The sequence below is a fragment of the Biomphalaria glabrata genome, chromosome 3 (assembly GCF_947242115.1).
Source record: "Biomphalaria glabrata chromosome 3, xgBioGlab47.1, whole genome shotgun sequence".
In the NCBI taxonomy this organism is placed as follows: Eukaryota; Metazoa; Mollusca; class Gastropoda; family Planorbidae; genus Biomphalaria; species Biomphalaria glabrata.
The window spans coordinates 2,386,644-2,407,603 of NC_074713.1; the positions used below are offsets into that span (position 1 = coordinate 2,386,644).

A 20,960-nucleotide genomic window follows, 5' to 3' on the forward strand; every position below is an offset into this window, starting at 1 on the left:
AAATTCAAACAACATTCACACACGAAACACATACACACACACAAGCAGCGCTTTATGAATTAGACATCTATTGAACTTCTCGATGACGACAGATGACCTTGTAACACTCTGCCCAAAAGTGGGATAAAGGAATTTTAAAAATCTTTCTGTTTTAGTCTTAATTGGGGAGGGGGGGGGTTGTCAGATCCGATGTAATAGTGGTTTAATGGGTGCACGTTGCTTTTTGAGAATCGTGTGTGCTTTGGAAAGGCACGAAAAAGCTCATCAAGAGATGGTAGCTGTGTTCGAGTGATATACGATGCTTTTTTTTTAAATTAGTCTATTTAGTCCAAGTCTTTGTGCCAGTGAAGTATTACAAAATGGATCTAAGCCTTTGGTGCCTCCACAAAAATCCTGTCCCGTGGCCTCCACAAACTAAAAGCCGGCCCTGATCTCACAGCTCTATTTTTCGTCTGTTCTAGTTTCCTTGAGTTGGTGGGTCCCAAATAGATGACGCATATTCTATAATGGCAAATAAAGTTTATTACTAATCTAGTGGCAATCGGATAGGACGTAACCGGCCCCATTTTCAAGGAATGTCTGTATTTTATAAGAGACTAATTTTTAAGATAATTTTTTGTGTGTGGTGCCTAACAGATAACAATCCATCCATCCATCCCAGTGGCGCTACAGCTCATGGAGGGCTCTGCCCTGCTTTAACACATCCTTCCATTCAGATCTCTCCTGGGCCTTTCGTCTCCACGCCATAACCCCAAGCTGCTTCAGATCTGCTTCCACATCATCTATCCATCGCATTCGGGGTCTGCCTTTGGGTCGCCTGCCTTTTGTTTTTTGCCTGTATACGATTTTCGCCCCTCTGTTGTCTGACATTCTTTCAAGGTGACCTGCCCAACGAAGTCTGTTCTTTTTTATTTCGTTCACTATTGGTGGGTTTTCATACAATTGATATATCTCATGGTTAGTGCGTGTCCTCCACCCTGTTTCATCCTGTATGGCACCATAGATTTTCCTAAGAATTAACAGATAACAATGCTATGGTTAAAAAGTATTTTTTTTTACTTTCAATAGTTTGTATATTTTAAATTTACATGTAATCCAGAATCTCGACCCCCCCCCTTTTTTTTTTCTGTTTTCAACTTAACACGGAAACTCACATCAGCGACGCGATATCCGCGAGACATGAATCAACTTGCGACTCGAAATAGATTTAATATAGTTTACAGAAAATTGCGGGATCTGAATATGATCTGATGGAAATGGTTGAAATGAATGTATACGATCTAGATATATCTACTTTGGTCTATACCAAAACCAAACAGGACTGTTTATTTCTGCGTAAAAACAAAATGTGGTAAAGATCTGGAGACGAAGCAGGATACAGGAGTAATGAACAATGGCCACTCCCTACGATTAAATTCTAAACATAGACATACACTATGATTCTAAATTAACTTTTATCGGAGCATTTTTTTTATGCTAAAAGATAAAAATATTGTCAGAACTGCTAGTTTATATAAAAAAGTTACTAATATAGTTTTAATTTAGATCTATATTTATTTTACGCCAGAATTTTCTAGGAATTCCTTTCTTTGTTGTGTGCGCTGATTACCTGGCATGAAAGTAAGCCATTTCAAAATGGTGAACATGGCGGATGGGAAGGTAATTGTTCTGTATTATAAACGCTTTTTCATTGGTTATTTGATTTTCGTAAGCCTCTATTTTCATTTTCAATGATACTAGAACTAATTTTAATTAATTTTGTTCCAGGTTGAAATCGTCGAGGGCTGCCATGTCCCCGTATTATTACCTAATGGAGATGGGTGGCGTAAGTCTATAAGAAAATATTTTTGGTTTTCTCCCTTTCTGTTTGTACAGATTGCCAGAAAGGCGTTTAATAATTATTTTTTTTTTACAAGACCGTCTTTTAATAATAAATATTTTTGAAAAATTTTATTTGGATTTTTTATTATTAAATACCTTATCTAACATTTGTCTACACTACAATATTAGTTTTCAGTTGTGCTTGAAATAATGAGAAAGTAGCATAAAAGCAAACTGATTTCCCAACAAACCATTTATAATTTATCTTTCTTTTTTTTTTTTTTTTTAACTTTTTAAGAGAAAACAATTATTATATATATTATTAGATCTAGTAACTTAATAGTTATTAGTATTATATTATTCAATATAGTATAAGTGATTATTAGTTATTAGTATTATATTATTCAGTATAGTATAAGTCATTAGACTTACGGTTAGATCTAAGTACTATATTACTATATATAGATTTTGAAATTATAAATTGTAAAATAAATTAAAAAATTAAATTATTTAGACCTATTATTTAATATATTTTATACTAGAATACTAGATTAGATTAGCTACGGTCTTCTGTCTCATAAAAAAAATCCATTTATATTTTCCTAGCTGTCCTGTCCAAACAAAAATCTACAAATATATCTGTAAATTATTTTTTTTTTTAATTTAAATAGAGTTTAAAAAAATAATATATATTGACATCAAGCATTATGTAAAATGTCCTGCTAATAAAAAATGTGTCATCTCTTGATTATTTTAAACCTTTTTTTAAAATGAATTTAATACAAATATTATCAGTATCTATAATTTCATATTAAATAGTGAGTGTACCATTTCCAAAAAAAATTCTTTTGTAACATACAAAATTATAATTTATAAGATAGTGATGCTACAAAGATTATTTTAATACAAATCTTGAGACTTTAATTACATTTTTTGCTTGTTTGATTTGTTTATTTACACTCCTCTCAGGCAGCTATAACATTAATGCCATATGGGAGAAAAGTATTTGGTCCCATTTGTTAGTAGAAATTGTATATATATTGTATTGCTTTCAATAGGGACACTTTTCTGTAACTGATTTTCTGTTTCAGACTTGGCAGAGATACTGAGCATCAAAGATAATGGCAAACCGCTGTACTACATACATTATGAAGACTGTAAGTATTATAGTTAGAATATGTATGTATTAACATAAGTCATATTACCTGTTATGAATATTATGACTATACTGCACTACTGTTATGGAGTGTGTGTTTGTGTGTTTCTATGGTGGTGGTGGGAAGAGGTTAGAGTTTGGTTGTGAGGGGTGCCAAATAGGTGGCATTATCATCAGTGGTCTTAGGACAGACAACTCCAGAACGCGAGACTGAAAATATGTGTTATTCTAGTGAGTTAGATTTTGTTAAATGTAAAAAAATATTATTTCTAAATCTAGTATATTTATTTTATCTCATATCGACTTGATTTTGTCTATATTTTAATAAAATTTATATTTAGTATAGTTCACAAAGAAGTTATTTAAATCATTTTAAGCTTTACTAGTTAAGATATATTACACCTATAGTGGTTTGGTGCTACAAGTCAACGACCATTAACAACAACTACTGACTTAAAAGTACTGAAATTAGTCTAGAATTAGATGTGTAATTTGCCTTACAATATGATTTGCAATTTTAACAGATAACAAACGTCTTGATGAATGGGTCCCATTAGAGAGACTAGACCTAACAAGGCTAGAACAGCCTAAGAAAGATGTGAAGACGCCAGTTAAGAAAGGGGAAACTACAGGTAATAATGCAGTTTCACGTGTTACCAATGGTGGTTCTCGTCCAAGCAGTCCGGAGAGAGAAATAGTAAGTAAACTATAAAATTGTTAATGTGCAATAAAGTTATTTTAAAGCTAAATTAACTTAGTCAAAACTTTTTTTTTTAACAAGACTTAGCCTCAGAACATAATTATTTTGTAATTACTGATGTCTGTAAATAAAAAAAAAAAATCTAATTACATGAAAGAGTAACATTTGAACCATGCTATTAAATATAACATTTTTTTTTAAAGTGCAGGGGCTATATATTGATGACAGTTCTAAGTTTTTACAAAATTCATTATAAAAATTATAATCTTGACATGCTTTTCATTTGCAGTATGAGAATGGTTCAATGCAAAGTCTTGGTCTCAGTAATTCAGGAGCCATGAAAGTTCACATTGGTACCTGTGGTGCTCCATTTGGTAACAGGAAACGAAAACTGGATGAAGATGTAATTGGTTTATTAAATTTAAACCCATATTCCATTTATGTTTTACACAAGCCTCTTTCATTTTCGGCTCATCAAATATTCACCACTAATTCTAAATGTCTGTTTATCAGACTGATTCCCAAGATGCTCCTTTACAACCGAGACAAACTGGCAGCATGGTTGCACATCACGATGATATAATTACACGCATGAAAAACATAAACCTAATTGAGTTTGGTCGGTGGCGAATAAAACCGTGGTACTTTTCTCCATATCCTCAGGTAATAACTTTGTGCTGTTATTTTGATGTCGTGTTTTTTAGGTTTAGTAAACAAAAAAAAATTTTATAATAGGCTTACTGTGGAATAAGTTGGCATGTATATAATTTTAAAGTTTTAACTATGATAGTTGTTTTTTGTTTGTCATGTATAACTAACATGCAAAAAAAAAAATAGATTTGCCAAACTTTGACTTAACCAGTTCTTAATAGTAATTGATATAACTAACTAAACTTTGTTTCAGGAGTTGACCTCATTACCGATATTGTATATATGTGAATACTGTTTGAAATATCTCAAGAGTGCGAAATGTTTGGAAAGACATCTTGTAAGTAACATTGTCTTATTGATTCTAGGACACTCGGGTAATATGTATTGTTCAATATGTGTGAGATGGGTCTACTTTCTAGCTAAGTGTTCCTATAACACAATATGTCAACTTTTATTTTCAGGCTAAGTGCTTATATAAACATCCTCCAGGAAATGAGATCTACAGAAAAGATAAAATCTCAGTTTTTGAAATAGATGGCAGAAAAAATAAGGTAGTCACGAATTTTCCCAACCATTACATATTGATCCATTAGAGATATTTGCTCTGATTACATTATCAGACACCAAATAATATTTGTTAGATAAAAATTTGTTATATAAATATATAATTGTCGAAGGTGTTCCTATACCTTTAACCTACTCAGTTAATTTTGTGTGTGTTTATTCTGTCTTGTCATTAATTGTCTAACTTTGTTTATCTTTCAGCAATACGCACAACACTTATGTCTACTAGCCAAGCTGTTCCTCGACCACAAAACTTTGTACTTTGACACAGATCCATTTCTATTTTATTGCATGTGTGAACAAGATGTCAGAGGATACCACTTAGTAGGATTTTTCTCTAAGGTTTGTACTAGAATATTTTGTTTCATCAGAGTTTGTCAATGTGATTGTTTGTGAACTTTGAACTGCTTGATAAGAGGAGGAAAAGGATTCATTAACGTTTAGTTCCATGAACTGCAACTTCTTCAGGAAGACATTTAGTGCACAACTGTTGAGACATTAGGAATTGGACTACTGTTTGATATTATGTACCATTAAAAGTAAATTGAAATAAAACAACTACTGTACATTGATATTCAATATTTTTAGAGGCTTTCTGATTTATATATTATGTCTAACTGTAGAGTAATATATTATACTAAATTCATATTAACATTGTTGAAAATCTTTTTTGTAAAAAAAAAAATTGAAATTTGTTAGGGGAAACATTTAATTTAATGAATTTTCTTTCCATTTCTTCTTTTCGTCTTCCTGTAATTTCTTAAAAAAATAAACCAGCATATAACACCTGGATACATAAACATTTATAAGAACTGTTTCTTAGGTTACACTTATTGTCAGCAATAAAAAATTAAAGTTTCCCTTTCAGAACTTATGTTCTATAGGCCAGATGTTTCTGTGGCCTACGGTTAACGAGAGTGCCGTGATGCCTATGGTTAATGAGATTGCTGTGTGGCCAGCTCATCAACCAACCACCTTTACTTTCCCGAACTAATCTCAGGCACCCATTAGAGCTGGGTGGACTCAGAGGCGCCAAATATCCCGAAATTAAAAATCCCATTTCTCACTAGGAAGAATGAAATGCATTTTTGGAAACTATGACCGTCTGTCAAATAAAACTATATAGATCATCTTTTGAAGATCTTTTATAAAGATCCTTTTGTGTAAAACATTTCAAATTCTTAATGACAGTTTACGCACTAACTACTACAGCAAATCTAGATGAAGTGGGTCAGCTGCTCTCTATTATAAAGCTAAGCAACTCTTCTGTTTTCTGGTTGTTCAGGATACATCAAGGCTTTTCTTTGTCTGTACATTAACTTGCCACATGTATTTTTTGAATATGAAGAGAAATATTTTGTAGAGTTTAGTATTTGTGCTTAAAACTGTTAAAAAGAGAAGTATCCTGTACATAAACTAGGATTCTACTTATCATCATTAAGAAAAGAAACATGGTCTAACATTACTGAATTTTCTTTCAAAGGAGAAAGAATCAGCAGAAGACTTCAATGTTGCTTGTATATTAACGTTACCTCCATATCAACGTAAAGGCTACGGGAAACTTTTAATAGAATTCAGTAAGTTTGAGATTTTTTTTTTTTTTTAAATAAACATGAATACAAAAACATTATTTGTCCTAAGATACTTTTAAGAATATGTTGTTATTGGTTATAGCTGGGATCAGCTCTTACTATTTGGAAAGTAGGTTTTCTAAAACTGTAAAACGAATGATAGAAAAGAATTATAAGATTCATACCATATCTTACATTGATTCCACTTTATTTTTAATGGATTTTGATTACATGAGTTGATTGTCCTTTATGTAAGGGAGAGAAAATAAAAAACCCAACCCTTAGAAAATAATCTGAAATAAAACAAGACAATACACTTTAATTTTTTTTTTTGTAACCCAAAATTGTATTGCTTTTTTTTTTTCCCTTAACAATTTTTCTAATAAATAGTGACAATACCATAATGTATATAAGGCCAACCATAGGAATTAAAAGCTTTATAAAGATTTTTAAAAATCTTTTCTAAAGAAATTAAAAGAATAATTATTTTTAAATATTCTATTTTTAAAATGTGTATTATATTATATATAATATATTATAATAATTATAAAAAAAAAACTTATCTCTTTGCATAGGAGTTAAATGCTTTTTTTTTAATGCCTTAAAATGTGGTGTATATACTTAATGCTTTATTATAAAGATGTATTTTGTTGTAGGCTATGAGTTGTCAAAAGTTGAAGGGAAAACTGGATCGCCAGAGAAACCATTATCTGACCTTGGTCTATTGTCGTATCGCAGCTACTGGTCTCAAACTATATTGGAAATTTTACTTAATCTCAAGCCAAATGAATCGGGAGAAAGACCTTGCATCACAATCAAGTGAGTGAACTTAAAAGAGTGTAGTATAGTTACATTATACAGACTCACATCTTGGTCAAGGCTGGGATGTTTATGCTTAGAATGGGAGCTCATGAGTGGCCAGCGTGAAATAGCACCGAACCAAAAATAAAAGCTGAGAGAAGAAGCAGGTCTATCTGCAATTGACCAATTCCACCCATGCCATGTATGTGGCCGCTTTTTAAAGTCATCCTCAAGTTCATTTCTTCTTCTTGAAACTGTCAGGTAGAGTTGAGCCTTCGGCTCTTGGAACTCTAGGCCAGCAAAAGTGAACAAGAGCTCCCTCTCACGGCCTGAATGAGAACAGTGTACACTGTTCTGTCTGGCGGGTGGGTCAGACTCACGGCAAGAGGCAGCGTACACTAAGATTCCCGCCATTTTCCTTTTCTATACCAGGCTAACCGTGCGGGACATGCCATTTATGTAACGGCCCCTTGAGGAACAGCGCCTGAATTGTGACAAGGTTGTGGGAGCTTTTTTACAACTCGGCACAGTGCAATGAGGATGCTCTCGCACCCCCTTAGGCACCCCCACGGGAGTCTTGTTTTGCTACCCTTTAGCCTAATCGTTTCCTCCTACGATCGTTTCCACCCGGGCGCCACTATGAGGCAGCGTAGCATGCCCTGGATCCTCAAGTTCATAGGATATGAGAAATGTGCTCATCTTCGATCACGGAGGAGGAGCTATATAAGGGGACAAATTATTGTCTTCTGAGGGTTCTCTTTTTGACTTCTCTAGTGGTAGCTTTCCTTTAGGATATATCATTTCTACTGAATAGCCAACATCTCCTACAGCAGTTCTGAAATATGGTCTGTGTATATCTAATACTATAAAGACAGTTGTGTGACATTTATGTTAATTTCTTCCTAGCTTTTTCTGGTAAGAATAATTCTCAGCTCCCAATTCTGTGAAGAAGGATCCCATCCTTAAAAATAAATAATTGCCTGGTATAAAGCTGGATGGACACACATTTGACTTAATAGATCTTCAAGATCCTTCACCAGAATTGAAATTGGACATTCATAGTTTGTTAGCCAAGGGCTTTAATTTCTGAGTAAAATTTGTGTTTGCATACATACTGATAGCGATATTGTACCTAGTCTTTTTTTGTTTATTGTTGCAGTGAAATCTCTGAACTGACAAGTATCAAGAAAGACGATGTGATATCAACCCTCCAACACTTGAATCTCATCAATTATTACAAAGGACAGTACATCATCACACTCTCAGATGAACAAATTCAAACACAGGAGAGAGCCATGGCCAAGAGACCAATACGTATTGATTCTAAATGTTTACATTGGCAGCCTAAAGACTGGAGCAAACGTGGAAAGTGGTAGTTTAGCTGTCAGTAGAAAACTGTTTTAGTATACATCATTTTTCTATAGAGCTTGAAAAATTTTTATGATAGTACTTATAGGTACCAATCTCTAGAAATAGCTCACTTATTATAATTAGTTTGATTGGCATTTAGGCTTGGATTATTCAAGAAAAAGTCACTTTTTAATGAAGTCATTTTAAAAGAAACATCATAACTTTAACCACTATTGTATCTATCATTTTCAGTATATGTCTTTACTGCATGCAATGGAAGGAGAGCATGTATAGTTTCGACAGCAATATTTGATATGAATAAATGTTGTATGTATTTAGTGCTACTGTAAGCTTATCTGTGTTATAACATGTAGTGTGAAAAGAATTCAATTAGCTTCACTTGACAGGATATGGTTTACACTCTATAAAACAGATTGTTCAATTTTGTTTTAGAAATTGATTATAGTCTGTCCTCTAAAGACTCATGGAGTTTCTGTGTACAGTGTACATTCTTGTGTAAATAAATATTGGATTTACAACTCAATTTCTCATTGTTGAAGGATCTTTATTTTTTAAATATATGTCTTATGAATAAGGTTTCAAAGGTTGTCATGGCCAGGGGTGTCAATGGGGTTAAGCTCCCATTGTCTATAAAATACTCCTAATGGCATGCGTCTCAAATAGCCTCTGACAACTAAGTCCAGCACCTGGCCTGCTCGTGTGGCTTAGATATTAAGCCCGGCGAAACTGCTCTTACTAACAGGTGAAGGCGGATAACTGGCGCCACAAAACCGGGAGCTTCAGGCAGATGGAGCTCGTCAGCCTAGTAAGGCAGTTCATCTAGGAGAGGGGTACTCTGACTTCAAACCCCTGCTGCCTTGCGGTACTGAGGCTTCAGGAGACAACCTCGAGGAGAAATCAGGAGTGAAGCCCCTTAGGCGTTTGGAGTATCAGCTATGAAATTCCCTCCGGCAGCTTCTGCAACTGAGTTGGTGCCAAATGTAATGCGACGCGTTCCTTTGGATCACATCAGCAAGGTCGAGAGAGGGATCATGACGCATGGGCCACCCATGATCCCTTTATCCAAGGCCCAGGAATGCGCCCCGGAGAGGAAACTCTGGTGCTGCTGCAAATGGCTTATGAATAACTATAAGAATATTTAATTATAGTTTCGAGAATGATTTTTTAAAAAAACTTTCCTATATGTTCAAGCCAAAGATAGGAAAAAATCCTTGCAAGGAAATGTTATCTTTCCCCAAAACTTTCATGTGCTTAAATTTTTATAATTTAACATATCAAGCAGACTTCTTAAAACATGTTAGTTAAATCAATGCATCCGTTGAACAATTTTTGATTTTTAGTTTAATCAAGGCATCCGTTGAACAATTTTTGATGTTAGTTTAATCAAAGCATCCATTGAACAATTATAGCCTAACAAAAGAGAACATATTTAAATTTATAGGAGATTTAGCTCAAAGAAACTACAGAATATTTAGTATGGTAAGTGTTCTGGATAGGTCACAGTTATCAGGTAGTACGTTGCAGGGTATTATTTGTCATTCAGTGTAAATTTAAACTTGTTTGATTTCCATTAGTGTTGCTAAGTAATTAAATCATCACATTTACTTGAACATTGAGTTATGTGAAAGAATAGTGCCAATGGAAGCATGGGTTTGACATCTCAGGCTGACTTTACAATATGCTATGATTCATGTCTGACACTAAGTAATAGATTTCAATTGAGTCAGATATCACACATTAACATTTCATTAGCTATACTTTCAAGACTGCCTACAAATTGAATAGCTAAAGGTTTTGGTTACACAAATATTTGATCAATTACAACTTTTAACCGAGAAACACAAATTCAACTCTCAAAGACGAAAGTTTGGACAGAACAAAAGCCAAATAAACAAGTGACAAGGTCGGATGAGATTTTGAGAACCCCAACTGAATGCTTGGCTCTCATTTAATGACATTGTAAAACAAAACATGCCCTTGGTGAAGGCCTTCTATTATTTGTGATTCCTGCCTCACGTACTGACACATCCACACTTATGTATAACACTCAACAGTTGTTACTGAACTATCATTAGAACAGTTAATGATAGTATTTAAACAAAAAATAATCATTATATAACACACAGTAGAGAAAAACAAAAAAAGACGTTAAAAAATATTTACGGTTCAAAGGGCTTATTAAGATCATAACCAAGATATTGTTAAAATATTTACCATCCAGAGTTGAAACGCAGAGCATCATACATTATCAAAATGTAATAAGATTTTAGTGTGTGTGTGAGAAAGTAACTTCAAATTGGACACAATGTGTCTGCAGACATAAATTATTACAACTATTTCTGAATCTGGTGTATTCAAATAAAAGTTCACCAAGATATTTAATGAAAAGAAATTAACTACCAACAAAATGTTTAGAGAATAACTCCATAGACAAGCATCAATTTTGTATCATCAATCTTTTTCTGCAATGGATGCAAGGTAAACATCTGTTTCATTGTCTGTTAAAACTCTGAGGGAAAAAAAATAAACGAAAACCTTGTTACATTTTAAAATAGTTTGTACAGTTGGACTGATATCAGTTCTACATGATATAACAAAGATGATTTAGAAATTATTGCCTTACAAATAGGAACAGCATAACATAATGAGCAAAGGTTTGACAAACTATAATATAAACTTTTTTTTTCAAGATAAAGTTTTTAGCAAACTATTGAAAATCTTTTTTTTTTTTTTCGCTACCACTAAAATCTGAAAATTTAAAAGCACTGCTAACAAAATATGATTTCACAAAAGCCTTCATCGTGTCCAATAAAGATGCCATTGCTTCTTTAAATGGTTGTCTTTTGTTTATCAAATTAAAATTCAAGTTTGAACCCCTGTAAAGACAAGTATTTAGAACTTCTGGACACCACTGAGTCAACCAACTCCAATGAGAACTTGACACACATTGGGGAAGAAAAGAAGGTTGATTGGTGTGCTGGACAAGTGACATAGGCCATAGAAACATGAGCTTTACCATCATCTGTTCCCATAGGCCTGATTGTTGTGCTGGACAAGTGACATAGGCCATAGAAACATGAGCTTTACATAATCTGTTCCCATAGGCCTGAAAGGGGTAACTTTAACATTGCGAGTTGGTGAACAGAAATAATGTAGTAAAAGTACAGGTGACTAAGTGAGCCTATGTGGTTTCTTTGAAGTTCTCAACAATTCATTGCAGAACGTTAGCCATCAGCTGGTCCCAAGCCTGGGTGAGAAAGGAGGAGGGCTTGGTACGGGGCTAGCGACCCACCCGGTAAAACCACAATTGGTACAGAAATGATAAACTTGAAACATAAAGTAAATTAAGTATGCTTAGCTTTGATCCATCCAGCAGTGTAGGGTTAGAAAAATTTTTTCCTAGATGGCATAAATATCATTTATCCAGAATAGGTTTCAACATTGGTTATCAGTCCTGTAGTGTTTTCCAAATTATTATTTATAATAGGCATAAAAAAAAAAATAAAACTACATTATCCAGAACAGCTTTCAACGTTTCTCATGTGTTTTTCTCTTACCTAAATTGAGGGTTATCTTTTGAAACTATTCCTATTTCTAATTCAGATGCCTTGAAGTCAGCAGATAAGACAGTAGATAGACATGTAATGGCAATCTGAAAGAAAAAAAAAGTTCACACAGTGATGAACAAAAAACAAAGTGTTTGATTCTAAACAGGCAATTTAGTCAGTTGCAGAAAAAAAAAAAAATGTAACCTTACAACTACAGAAACATTTTTGTCTACAAATAAACCAGCAATGAGTGATTGGTACTAATCACTACAATTAAAAGCATTACAAGCCATTTTATTCTTAATTAACAGATTAAAATTGTACACTTCATTTTAAGTTACACATCTTTTTAAGTTCAAGCAATAGTTTCAGAAAGCTAAATTAGATTTAACAATCAATGTTTTAGTGATTTATATGTACTTACTTCTACTGCTTCATTATCTGTGAATTCATTCTTTTTCTTGATTTTTTTCTCTAGAAAGCTGTTAGCTTCCAATTGTTTCACACCAGCGGCTGTGGCCTTGAAGCCGCAGTAGTAGCCAGCAGGATCTGTTTTGTAAACATTTGGTCCAGTCTCTTGGTCATAACCAATCAGTATCATACCTGGCAAACATGATTAAGTTAATTTCACTTTAAAGACTTAACTGTTGGAACACAATAATTTATCTATACTATGCAATCATGTTAATGACACATGTGCTCACATTTGGCTTCAATAGTTCCAATCTCAAATAAAAAAGATTTAAAAAAAAAAAAAAAGCAGAGAGAGAAAGAGTTAAAAGACAATACTGAAAACGACAGGACAGAGCTACAGGAAAATATGAGGAATAAAAAAAATGGCCAGGGGAGGGGGGAGCGAGAGAGAGAGAGGATGACATCTTCCAAAAAATGTTTAAAAGTTATTTGTTTTAGTTTTAAATATATTTTAAAACTCACAGTTCCTATACAAAACTGGATGATAATAAATGACTTCTTTTAATTACATGGTATTCCAGAATAGTTACATCCATTTGACAGCAATTGAAATAAAATTTGCTGAATAATTAACTCTATTTTATCGTACGCTTGGGATATATTGACAATTTGTCTAAATAATCATCTTCTATTAATGAATGTCATAAAATGTTGTTGTTTTTAACATGGTGCAGAAAACCTACTTCATGACTTCTAAAAAGTGCATGAAAGTAAAAGAAAAAACTACAATACACAACATTCATACATAAAATTAACATAAAAAAAAATACATAACTTGTCAAGACATTCTTCATGCCAACTGGAGTTACTACATTTTGTTCTATCTTTTAGGTTTGCCTGTTCTACAAAATAACAGCACAAATTTTGTACTCACAACAGCCGAGTGGTCTCATTTCAGCACTCTGTGTGTACACCTGGTTAATGTCAGCGATTCTCTTGCACAACATGTCCACAGGAATGTCATAGCCATAAGTGTATTTCCATTTGGCTGCCTCATAGCGAGCTCTTAGAACTTGGGACTTACTATCAGCTAAATGATGTACAAGGCATACATTATAAAATAACAACATAGACAAATAGCTTCGGGACTTACTATCAGCTAAATGATGTACAAGGCATACATTATAAAATAACAACATAGACAAATAGCTTCACTAACAAACAAATTGAAGCAAATACTACTTCAATATCTATAATCTTTGAACCAGAGAAATATAATGAATAGAAGTTTATAAATGGTTTCAACTACAGAGTTGATCTTTTAGTATTTAGTATATTCATCAAACCAAAAAAAAAAAGAAAGTGCAACCAGGATAAGTGCCTAGTCATGTGGTATGTACTCTGGACTGTCTGAGTTTGAACCCTACCTGTCAACATCCACCAAAAGGAGGTTTAGGCTAGATTATAGAATAGTCTTCAATTCTAAAAGAAACTCCAAAACAAGCTAAACAAACAAAATTTGTTCATACATACAATTTTTAAAAAATTAATGTATAAATTGGGGGTATTGAGCTGAATAGCTAGATGGAATCATTTCAACTTCATTACTTTTGAGATACATAGAAATAAGGAAAAATACTTTACCAATCATGCCAGTCATAACACAGCCTATCGTGTCTGTCAGTTTGTAAAGGTGTGTCACTGTGTCTGGGTCCAAAAGCTTATCCTGAAGAAGTAGCATTCATAGAACAAAATTACAACAACACTACATTATTTTTTGTACATGTATTGTCTGTCAAATAGCAAGTTTCAATGTAATATGTTCACTGCTGTAAAAAATCAAAGAAAACAAAACCAATACATACAGGGACTTTCTTCTGTGTTACAACAACAGCATTGTCTTTTCCTCTAACTGCAACAGACGTTAGTCCTCCTTGATTGATGGCTTTAAACGCATATTCTGGTAAAAAACAGGAGAAAAATAATTTGTTGCAATAATGGTCGTCCTAAAATTGGCACGCACTATTATTTTATTCTAAATATATTTATTCTGCACATGTAAATGTACAAAAAAAAAAAAAAAAAAGATCAATTCTAATGTTCAAACTAAGAAGCTACTTTTTCATTGGATCTAGATTATTTTGCAAATATAAATAATGCTTAGAGTTGGCAGTAAATAGATTAGCTTTGTTTTACTTCTGTTAGATATCATGAAAATCAAAGGAATGTATGTAGCTTTTAAAATTGTGATCAATCAGTCCTCAATTGTTTGAAATGTTGTACTCTATTGTCACACTATTGTGTTAATAGTTAATGCAATGTCTAACCCTTGCTGATTGGAAATAAGCTATCATGAGCCCAATAGAAATTGACCAGCAGTCAATCCTCAGTCAATAGACTGGAAGATGATATTGTCACTTAGACTAGTCTTGAAGTGAAACAGAAAGAGGTTTCATAGAATTGGACTCATTGGACCAGTAGTGAGTAGACAAGCAATTGCCTCAATAGGCAAAAGTCAAGTCACATGTATTGAGTCGTGAGACTAAATTGAGCAGTAAAACTTTAGCAGTCAAAAACTACTTAACTACTAGAGTTAGAGTCTAGATCTATTACTTTCAATATTACTATTATTATTAGCATGATTTGGTGAAAGTGAATATTTTCACTCTATAGACTAGATTGTCACTAGATCTGTAATTCTGTTCTAAACATGTCTTGACTTAGACTTAAACTTAAGCTTTAGTCTTAAGTTTAAGCTTAACTGTTAAAGCTAGATGAAAGATGAATGACTCTAGCTAGAGTAGTCTAGACAAGCTAGATTCAAAGTTGACTTTTCTATTGAACTTAAATTTCAAATCTTAATGATTACAAGTTCAATACTTGTGACGACTTGTCACTTGTGACACAGTGAAGCATTGATTTGATCATTGATAGGTAGTAAAATTTAGACTTATGTGACTTATTCTAGATTAGTCAACAGCCAGAATCATTATTATTTATTGCATAAAATCTACATCGACTAGATAGTACATCTAGACCTAATAATAGATTTGTATAATAACATCGTAAAAATGTCTATTCATGGCCTATCGAAAACAGGTAGACTAGTTACAAACTTTCTCTTACCAACTTGATATAATCGTCCCTCCGGTGAGAAAATAGTAATAAATCTATCGAAACCAGCACTGCTTCCTCGTGACATATCTTAATGGTGATCTAATTTGCAGTTTATTCGTAAATAAATATAACTAGACGCTAGATATCCAACATGAAAATCAACAAATATACAGATCCAGGTCTAGTCTTTCCGAAGCATAATGATTCCGATTTTTTAGATGTTCTTTCAACAATGTAAAATGTTGATCCAAATATCTAGCTTGCTATTGTTATAGACTCTAATAGATCTAGATTTAATAGCTCTATGTTTTAAAACAATTAGATATATATTTAGAATCAAGATCTGTATAAAATCTAATTATAAAGATTTGTTGTCAGTTGTACTGGAGTTGCTAACACCTTTGAATATATACTATTGTTTATTTATTTTTTTTTTGTTACGTACGATAAATTAGTGTTATAAATTTGCTTTTACAGTATGCCAGATATGATTATAATAACAAATTTATTAAATCTCGAAGTCTAGATCTAAATCAACTCTAAATCAATATGGTCTAATAGATTTAGTTTTTACATGATTTTTTTTCAGAATTTTATTTTGATACGATGGTAGACATTTTAAATCTTTTTAGTTAGATTCGTGATCTTTATCTAAATCTAGATCTATACATTTTATTTTCTGTCGCTAGAAAGAGCCTGGCAACAAAATGGATTTGTTTATATTCGCTAAAATGGTCATAAACACTACAGTATCTTTTAGACTACTCCCTAGAACAGAGTAGTGTTGTGATAAAAAATAATACAGTTTCAACCTTACCTTAGCGTATTCAGACTGTTTTAATGAGTGGATATATTTACATTTTGATATCTTACTAACAAGTTTAGATCTGCTTGCCTTGGACGGCTTGGACTTGTCACTTGGTCAGCCTTTTGCAGTTTTGGCTTGGGACTTGGTCAGTCACTCAGTGTGGTAAGTTACATAATATAAAATTAAATATAGATCTAGTCTCTATTATACGGTCTATTTCAATGTATTCAAATTGTGGTACGTGAATCCCCATGGGTCAGCAGAAAGAAGAAAATTGAATACAATTAAAAGTTCTTCTTTTAAAACTAGAGTTAGAGTCTAGATCTAGTTTATGATGATTATCTGTTTGAATCAACTCACTCCTCTCCTGTTTTAGTGTTTAATATGTCTATTACGAGGTATTGTATGACCACCTAAATTAAAGATTTGAAAACATTTTTGACTTGGATATTCCTGACTGATTATTGAATATAGACAAACTGAGGATTCCAGTCACAGATGAAGCCATGAATGATACTAAAACAGGAGCAGCTTATAAATTATTCAACTTATTGAAATATTCATAACCTTCAACCAATGATTTTACCAATGTTTAAACAATGGTACTATAAATTCTGGTGACAAAAACATATTCCAAATTTATGTAGCTTTTGCACTTAGGGGTCTGTGGGCAAGTTTTGACTATATATTGGGGTCCATGGGTAAAAAAAAGTTTGAGAACCTCTGCTCTATTCTGACTCTAAACTCTAAGTGTTCTAAATATTAGATGCTTGATCTATATTGAATATATTATAATATAGATCTTCATTTATTATATTAATTCTAGAGTCTAGACTAAAGTCATTCTATAAAATCAAATATAATATCACAGTAAATCTCTAAGAGTTGGCAGTGAATAGTTATTTTACTATATCATTATAGTTTACTTTTACTTCTGTTAGATGTCATGAAAAACAAAGGATTATATGTAGCCTTTGAAATTGTCACCAAACAATCATAAGCAATCAATCCTCAAAAGTTTGAAATATTTTACTTTATTTAAATATATATGTTAGTGCAATGTCTAACCATTGCTGGTTGGGAATAAGCTTAATAGGTTCATAATAAACAATAATTCATTCTTATAATGTTAGAAACATTGAATTTATAGATCAAGTAGGACACTCGAGGGTTACCAGAAACCTAAACCCTGAAAACTACTTTATTGATCCTATATATCCTATATACTCAAACTATATATGAACAAGAGACTCTTTGCACCCCCCTTGTTGACACACCCCACAACCCCCAGGGGATGTAGTGCCACATCTTGATAATTGCTGACCTAAGTATTATGAGCTGTAAATGTTAAAAGTCTCAAGTTTGTGTGTGGAGGGCTTTTTCCAGTTTAGTTTTTGTTTATAGGCACATAACGCAGTAGAAAGTTATGCTCCAGTGAGATTCCTAATTTTAGAATTATTTTAATTCTTTTGAAACTGTCAGTATATATATATTGTTTAATTGATAAATTGTTCTGTCTAGATTCTATGCAGTTGTCTGCTAATCTGTGTACTGCTGCTCTATGCCTATAGATGGTATATATCCTATAGGATTCTAAAGTTTGTTTCAATGGAAGCTCGACTTGACTGGTGACATTAGCTTGGTCTCATTCTCTATTACTCATAATAGTAATAATCAATGATTGTGAATGTTGTAAAGCAATGATTGGGGTTATTATGATACTCGATAATTGTGATTATTATGATTCTCGATGATTGTATTATTATGATACTCAATTGTGATTACCATGATGCTTGATGATTGTGGATATCATGATAATCAATGATTGGTGGATATTATGACACTCAATGATTGTAGATATAATGATTCTTGATCATTGTGGATATTATGATACTCAATGATTGTGAATATTATGATACTCAATGATTGTGGATATTATTATGCTCAATGGATACTTGATTGTTGATAATATGATACTTGATGATTATTGATATTATGATAATTTATTACCATGAATACTCAATGACTGTAGATATTATGATTCCTTTTGGTTGTGGATATGATGATACCCGATGGTTGTGGATATTATGATAAGCAGTGTTTGTTGCTAATGTGATAATTGATAATTTTAGATATCTTGATTATTAATTATTGTCGATCATGTAATTAAGGATGATAGGAATTTTGCAATAAACTGAGGATGCTGTTGCATGGACAAATAATTTGGTCAGTCTAACTCCGCTGATCTAATCAACCTCTCTCTTGGTCAGTCTAACTCCGCTGATCTAATCAACCTCTCTCTTGGTCAGTCTAACTCCGCTGATCTAATCAACTTCTCTCTTGGTCAGTCTAACTCCGCTGAGCTAATCAACCTCTCTCTTGGTCAGTCTAACTCCGCTGAGCTAATCAACCTCTCTCTTGGTCTTTCTAATTCCGCTGATCTAATCAACCTCTCTCTTGGTCAGTCTAACTCCGCTGATCTAATCAACCTCTCTCTTGGTCTTTCTAACTCCGCTGATCTAATCAACCTCTCTCTTGGTCTTTCTAACTCCGCTGATCTAATCAACCTCTCTCTTGGTCAGTCTAACTCCGCTGATCTAATCAACCTCTCTCTTGGTCAGTCTAACTCCGTCGATCTAATCAACCTCTCTCTTGGTCAGTCTAACTCCGCTGATCTAATCAACCTCTCTCTTGGTCAGTCTAACTCCGCTGACCTAATCAACCTCTCTCTTGGTCAGTCTAACTCCGCTGATCTAATCAACCTCTCTCTTGGTCAGTCTAACTCCGCTGATCTAATCAACCTCTCTCTTGGTCAGTCTAACTCCGCTGATCTAATCAACCTCTCTCGTTAAAAGATTCACCATCTACTTGTTATGATAGCAGCTGCTACACTGTGGTTTTAAAAGTCTTCATTCCCCATGCGATGCAAATCCTCATATCACAAATCAGCAGACGACTACAAACTTTTACAAGCTTTTTTGTTCTTTATGTAAATCTTTTAACCTTGTGCAAAGTGTTAGACAACGAGGGCAAACTGAGCCAAGTGATTACATCCAGTCGACATCCTTGGATCAAATGAACCTTCATTTGCTATAGCCGAGTACGATATGAACTGCCCCAAGGCGATACAAGGTTTATAACGTGTCAGTTTTATGATAGTTTAAGGTCACATATGGCTAGCCCGAGTTGACTTGAATGGTCTTGCTGAAGTATTGGATATCTAGTCTCTTAATCGATTGGTAAAACTCAAGTCAAATAAACTTTATTGGCTCAAAGCTTTGTAGTAATAGTCATCTAGTATGCTTTGGGGGGCGTCTATTTGGGGGTACTTAGGGAGCGGCCTGGAAGAGGGGGTGGGAGTAATAGTCTTCTAGTATGCTTTGGGGGGCGTCGATTTGGGGGTACTTAGGGAGCGGCCTGGAAGAGGGGGGGGGAGTAATAGTCTTCTAGTATGCTTTGGGGGGCGTCGATTTGGGGGTACTTAGGGAGTGGCCTGCAGGGGGGGGGCGAATAATCGTCTTCTAGTATGCTTTGGGGGGCGTCGATTTGGGGGTACTTAGGGAGCGGCCTGGAAGGGGGGGAGTAATAGTCTTCTAGTATGCTTTGGGGGGAGTCGATTTGGGGGTACTTAGAGAGCGGCCTGGAAGGGGGGGGGGAGTAATAGTCTTCTAGTATGCTTTGGGGGGCGTCGATTTGGGGGTACTTAGGGAGCGGCCTGGAAGGGGGGGGGAGTAATAGTCTTCTAGTATGCTTTGGGGGGCGTCGATTTGGGGGTACTTAGGGAGCGGCCTGGAAGTGGGGGGGGGGGGGTTCAGATCAGTTGTAGTTTTGGATCTGTGGATTTACATTTTATTCTAATTTGAAAACAGATTGATAAACAACAGTATGACGTTTGGAAGTTTTAGACATATCTGATAAAGGCCCCAGTTTGGTTGAGTGGAAAAAGTTTTCTCGTGATTCTGTTTCGAGTTTGACCCCCCCCCCCCCCCCCCGTGAATGCTGAGATTGTTTTTTAAACTTGCCAATTAGGTCATGTGAGGATTGTTAATGCTAATACTAGGATGTGACGCAATCTTATTCTAACTATTCTGTTCGACTAAGTACATCAGATTAACCCGACGACAAATAGTTTTAAAAAATTAAATAAACACACAGCGACACACTTGAGCGTCTCAATCCACCCAGCTGTACTTGATATAGTGGTGTTTTTCTTTTTAACGACCAAGTTTTGTGGACGAGGTTTGACCCCACTAGTACCGTGCGTTTGGTGAACAGATTTCCATCTTACAAGCTCTTCCTTTGTGGGTCGAAGATGAACACAATCTCGTATTTATGAAGTCCGATCTTCGCTTTGAAAAGCTGGTTACACAAGGGTAGATTGTGTCTATTGTAACATTCCTTTCTTTTGCTCTAGTTTTTTTTTTTTCTTTTTACATTC

General features: G+C 33.9%; 3 protein-coding genes across 3 annotated transcripts in view; 2 read left to right on the plus strand and 1 right to left on the minus strand.

Moving 5' to 3' along the window:
* The first annotated feature begins 1,561 nt into the window (after positions 1-1,561).
* LOC106078089 (histone acetyltransferase KAT5-like) lies at positions 1,562-9,158 on the plus strand. The gene is made up of 12 exons (XM_056023557.1): positions 1,562-1,659; positions 1,768-1,825; positions 2,913-2,978; positions 3,502-3,674; positions 3,967-4,080; positions 4,191-4,340; positions 4,582-4,665; positions 4,790-4,879; positions 5,094-5,234; positions 6,376-6,469; positions 7,120-7,282; positions 8,424-9,158. Exons 1-12 carry the CDS (start codon positions 1,615-1,617, stop codon positions 8,638-8,640), a joined length of 1,395 nt encoding a protein of 464 aa, XP_055879532.1. The 5' UTR covers positions 1,562-1,614; the 3' UTR covers positions 8,641-9,158.
* A 1,386-nt stretch (positions 9,159-10,544) lies between these two features.
* LOC106078088 (proteasome subunit alpha type-6-like) lies at positions 10,545-15,939 on the minus strand. Its single transcript, XM_013238836.2, has 7 exons — positions 15,724-15,939; positions 14,463-14,557; positions 14,242-14,323; positions 13,532-13,687; positions 12,608-12,786; positions 12,193-12,287; positions 10,545-11,144 (listed from the first exon to the last, which is right to left on the minus strand). Exons 1-7 carry the CDS (start codon positions 15,797-15,799, stop codon positions 11,087-11,089), a joined length of 741 nt encoding a protein of 246 aa, XP_013094290.1. The 5' UTR covers positions 15,800-15,939; the 3' UTR covers positions 10,545-11,086.
* Positions 15,940-16,317: 378 nt separating this feature from the next.
* Positions 16,318-20,960, plus strand: part of LOC106054228 (adenosine 3'-phospho 5'-phosphosulfate transporter 1-like) — a 34,279-nt gene continuing 29,636 nt past the window's right edge. The window contains exon 1 of the mRNA XM_056024371.1: positions 16,318-16,684. The gene's annotated coding sequence lies outside the window, so the exon portion shown is untranslated. The remainder of the gene's footprint in view (positions 16,685-20,960) is intronic.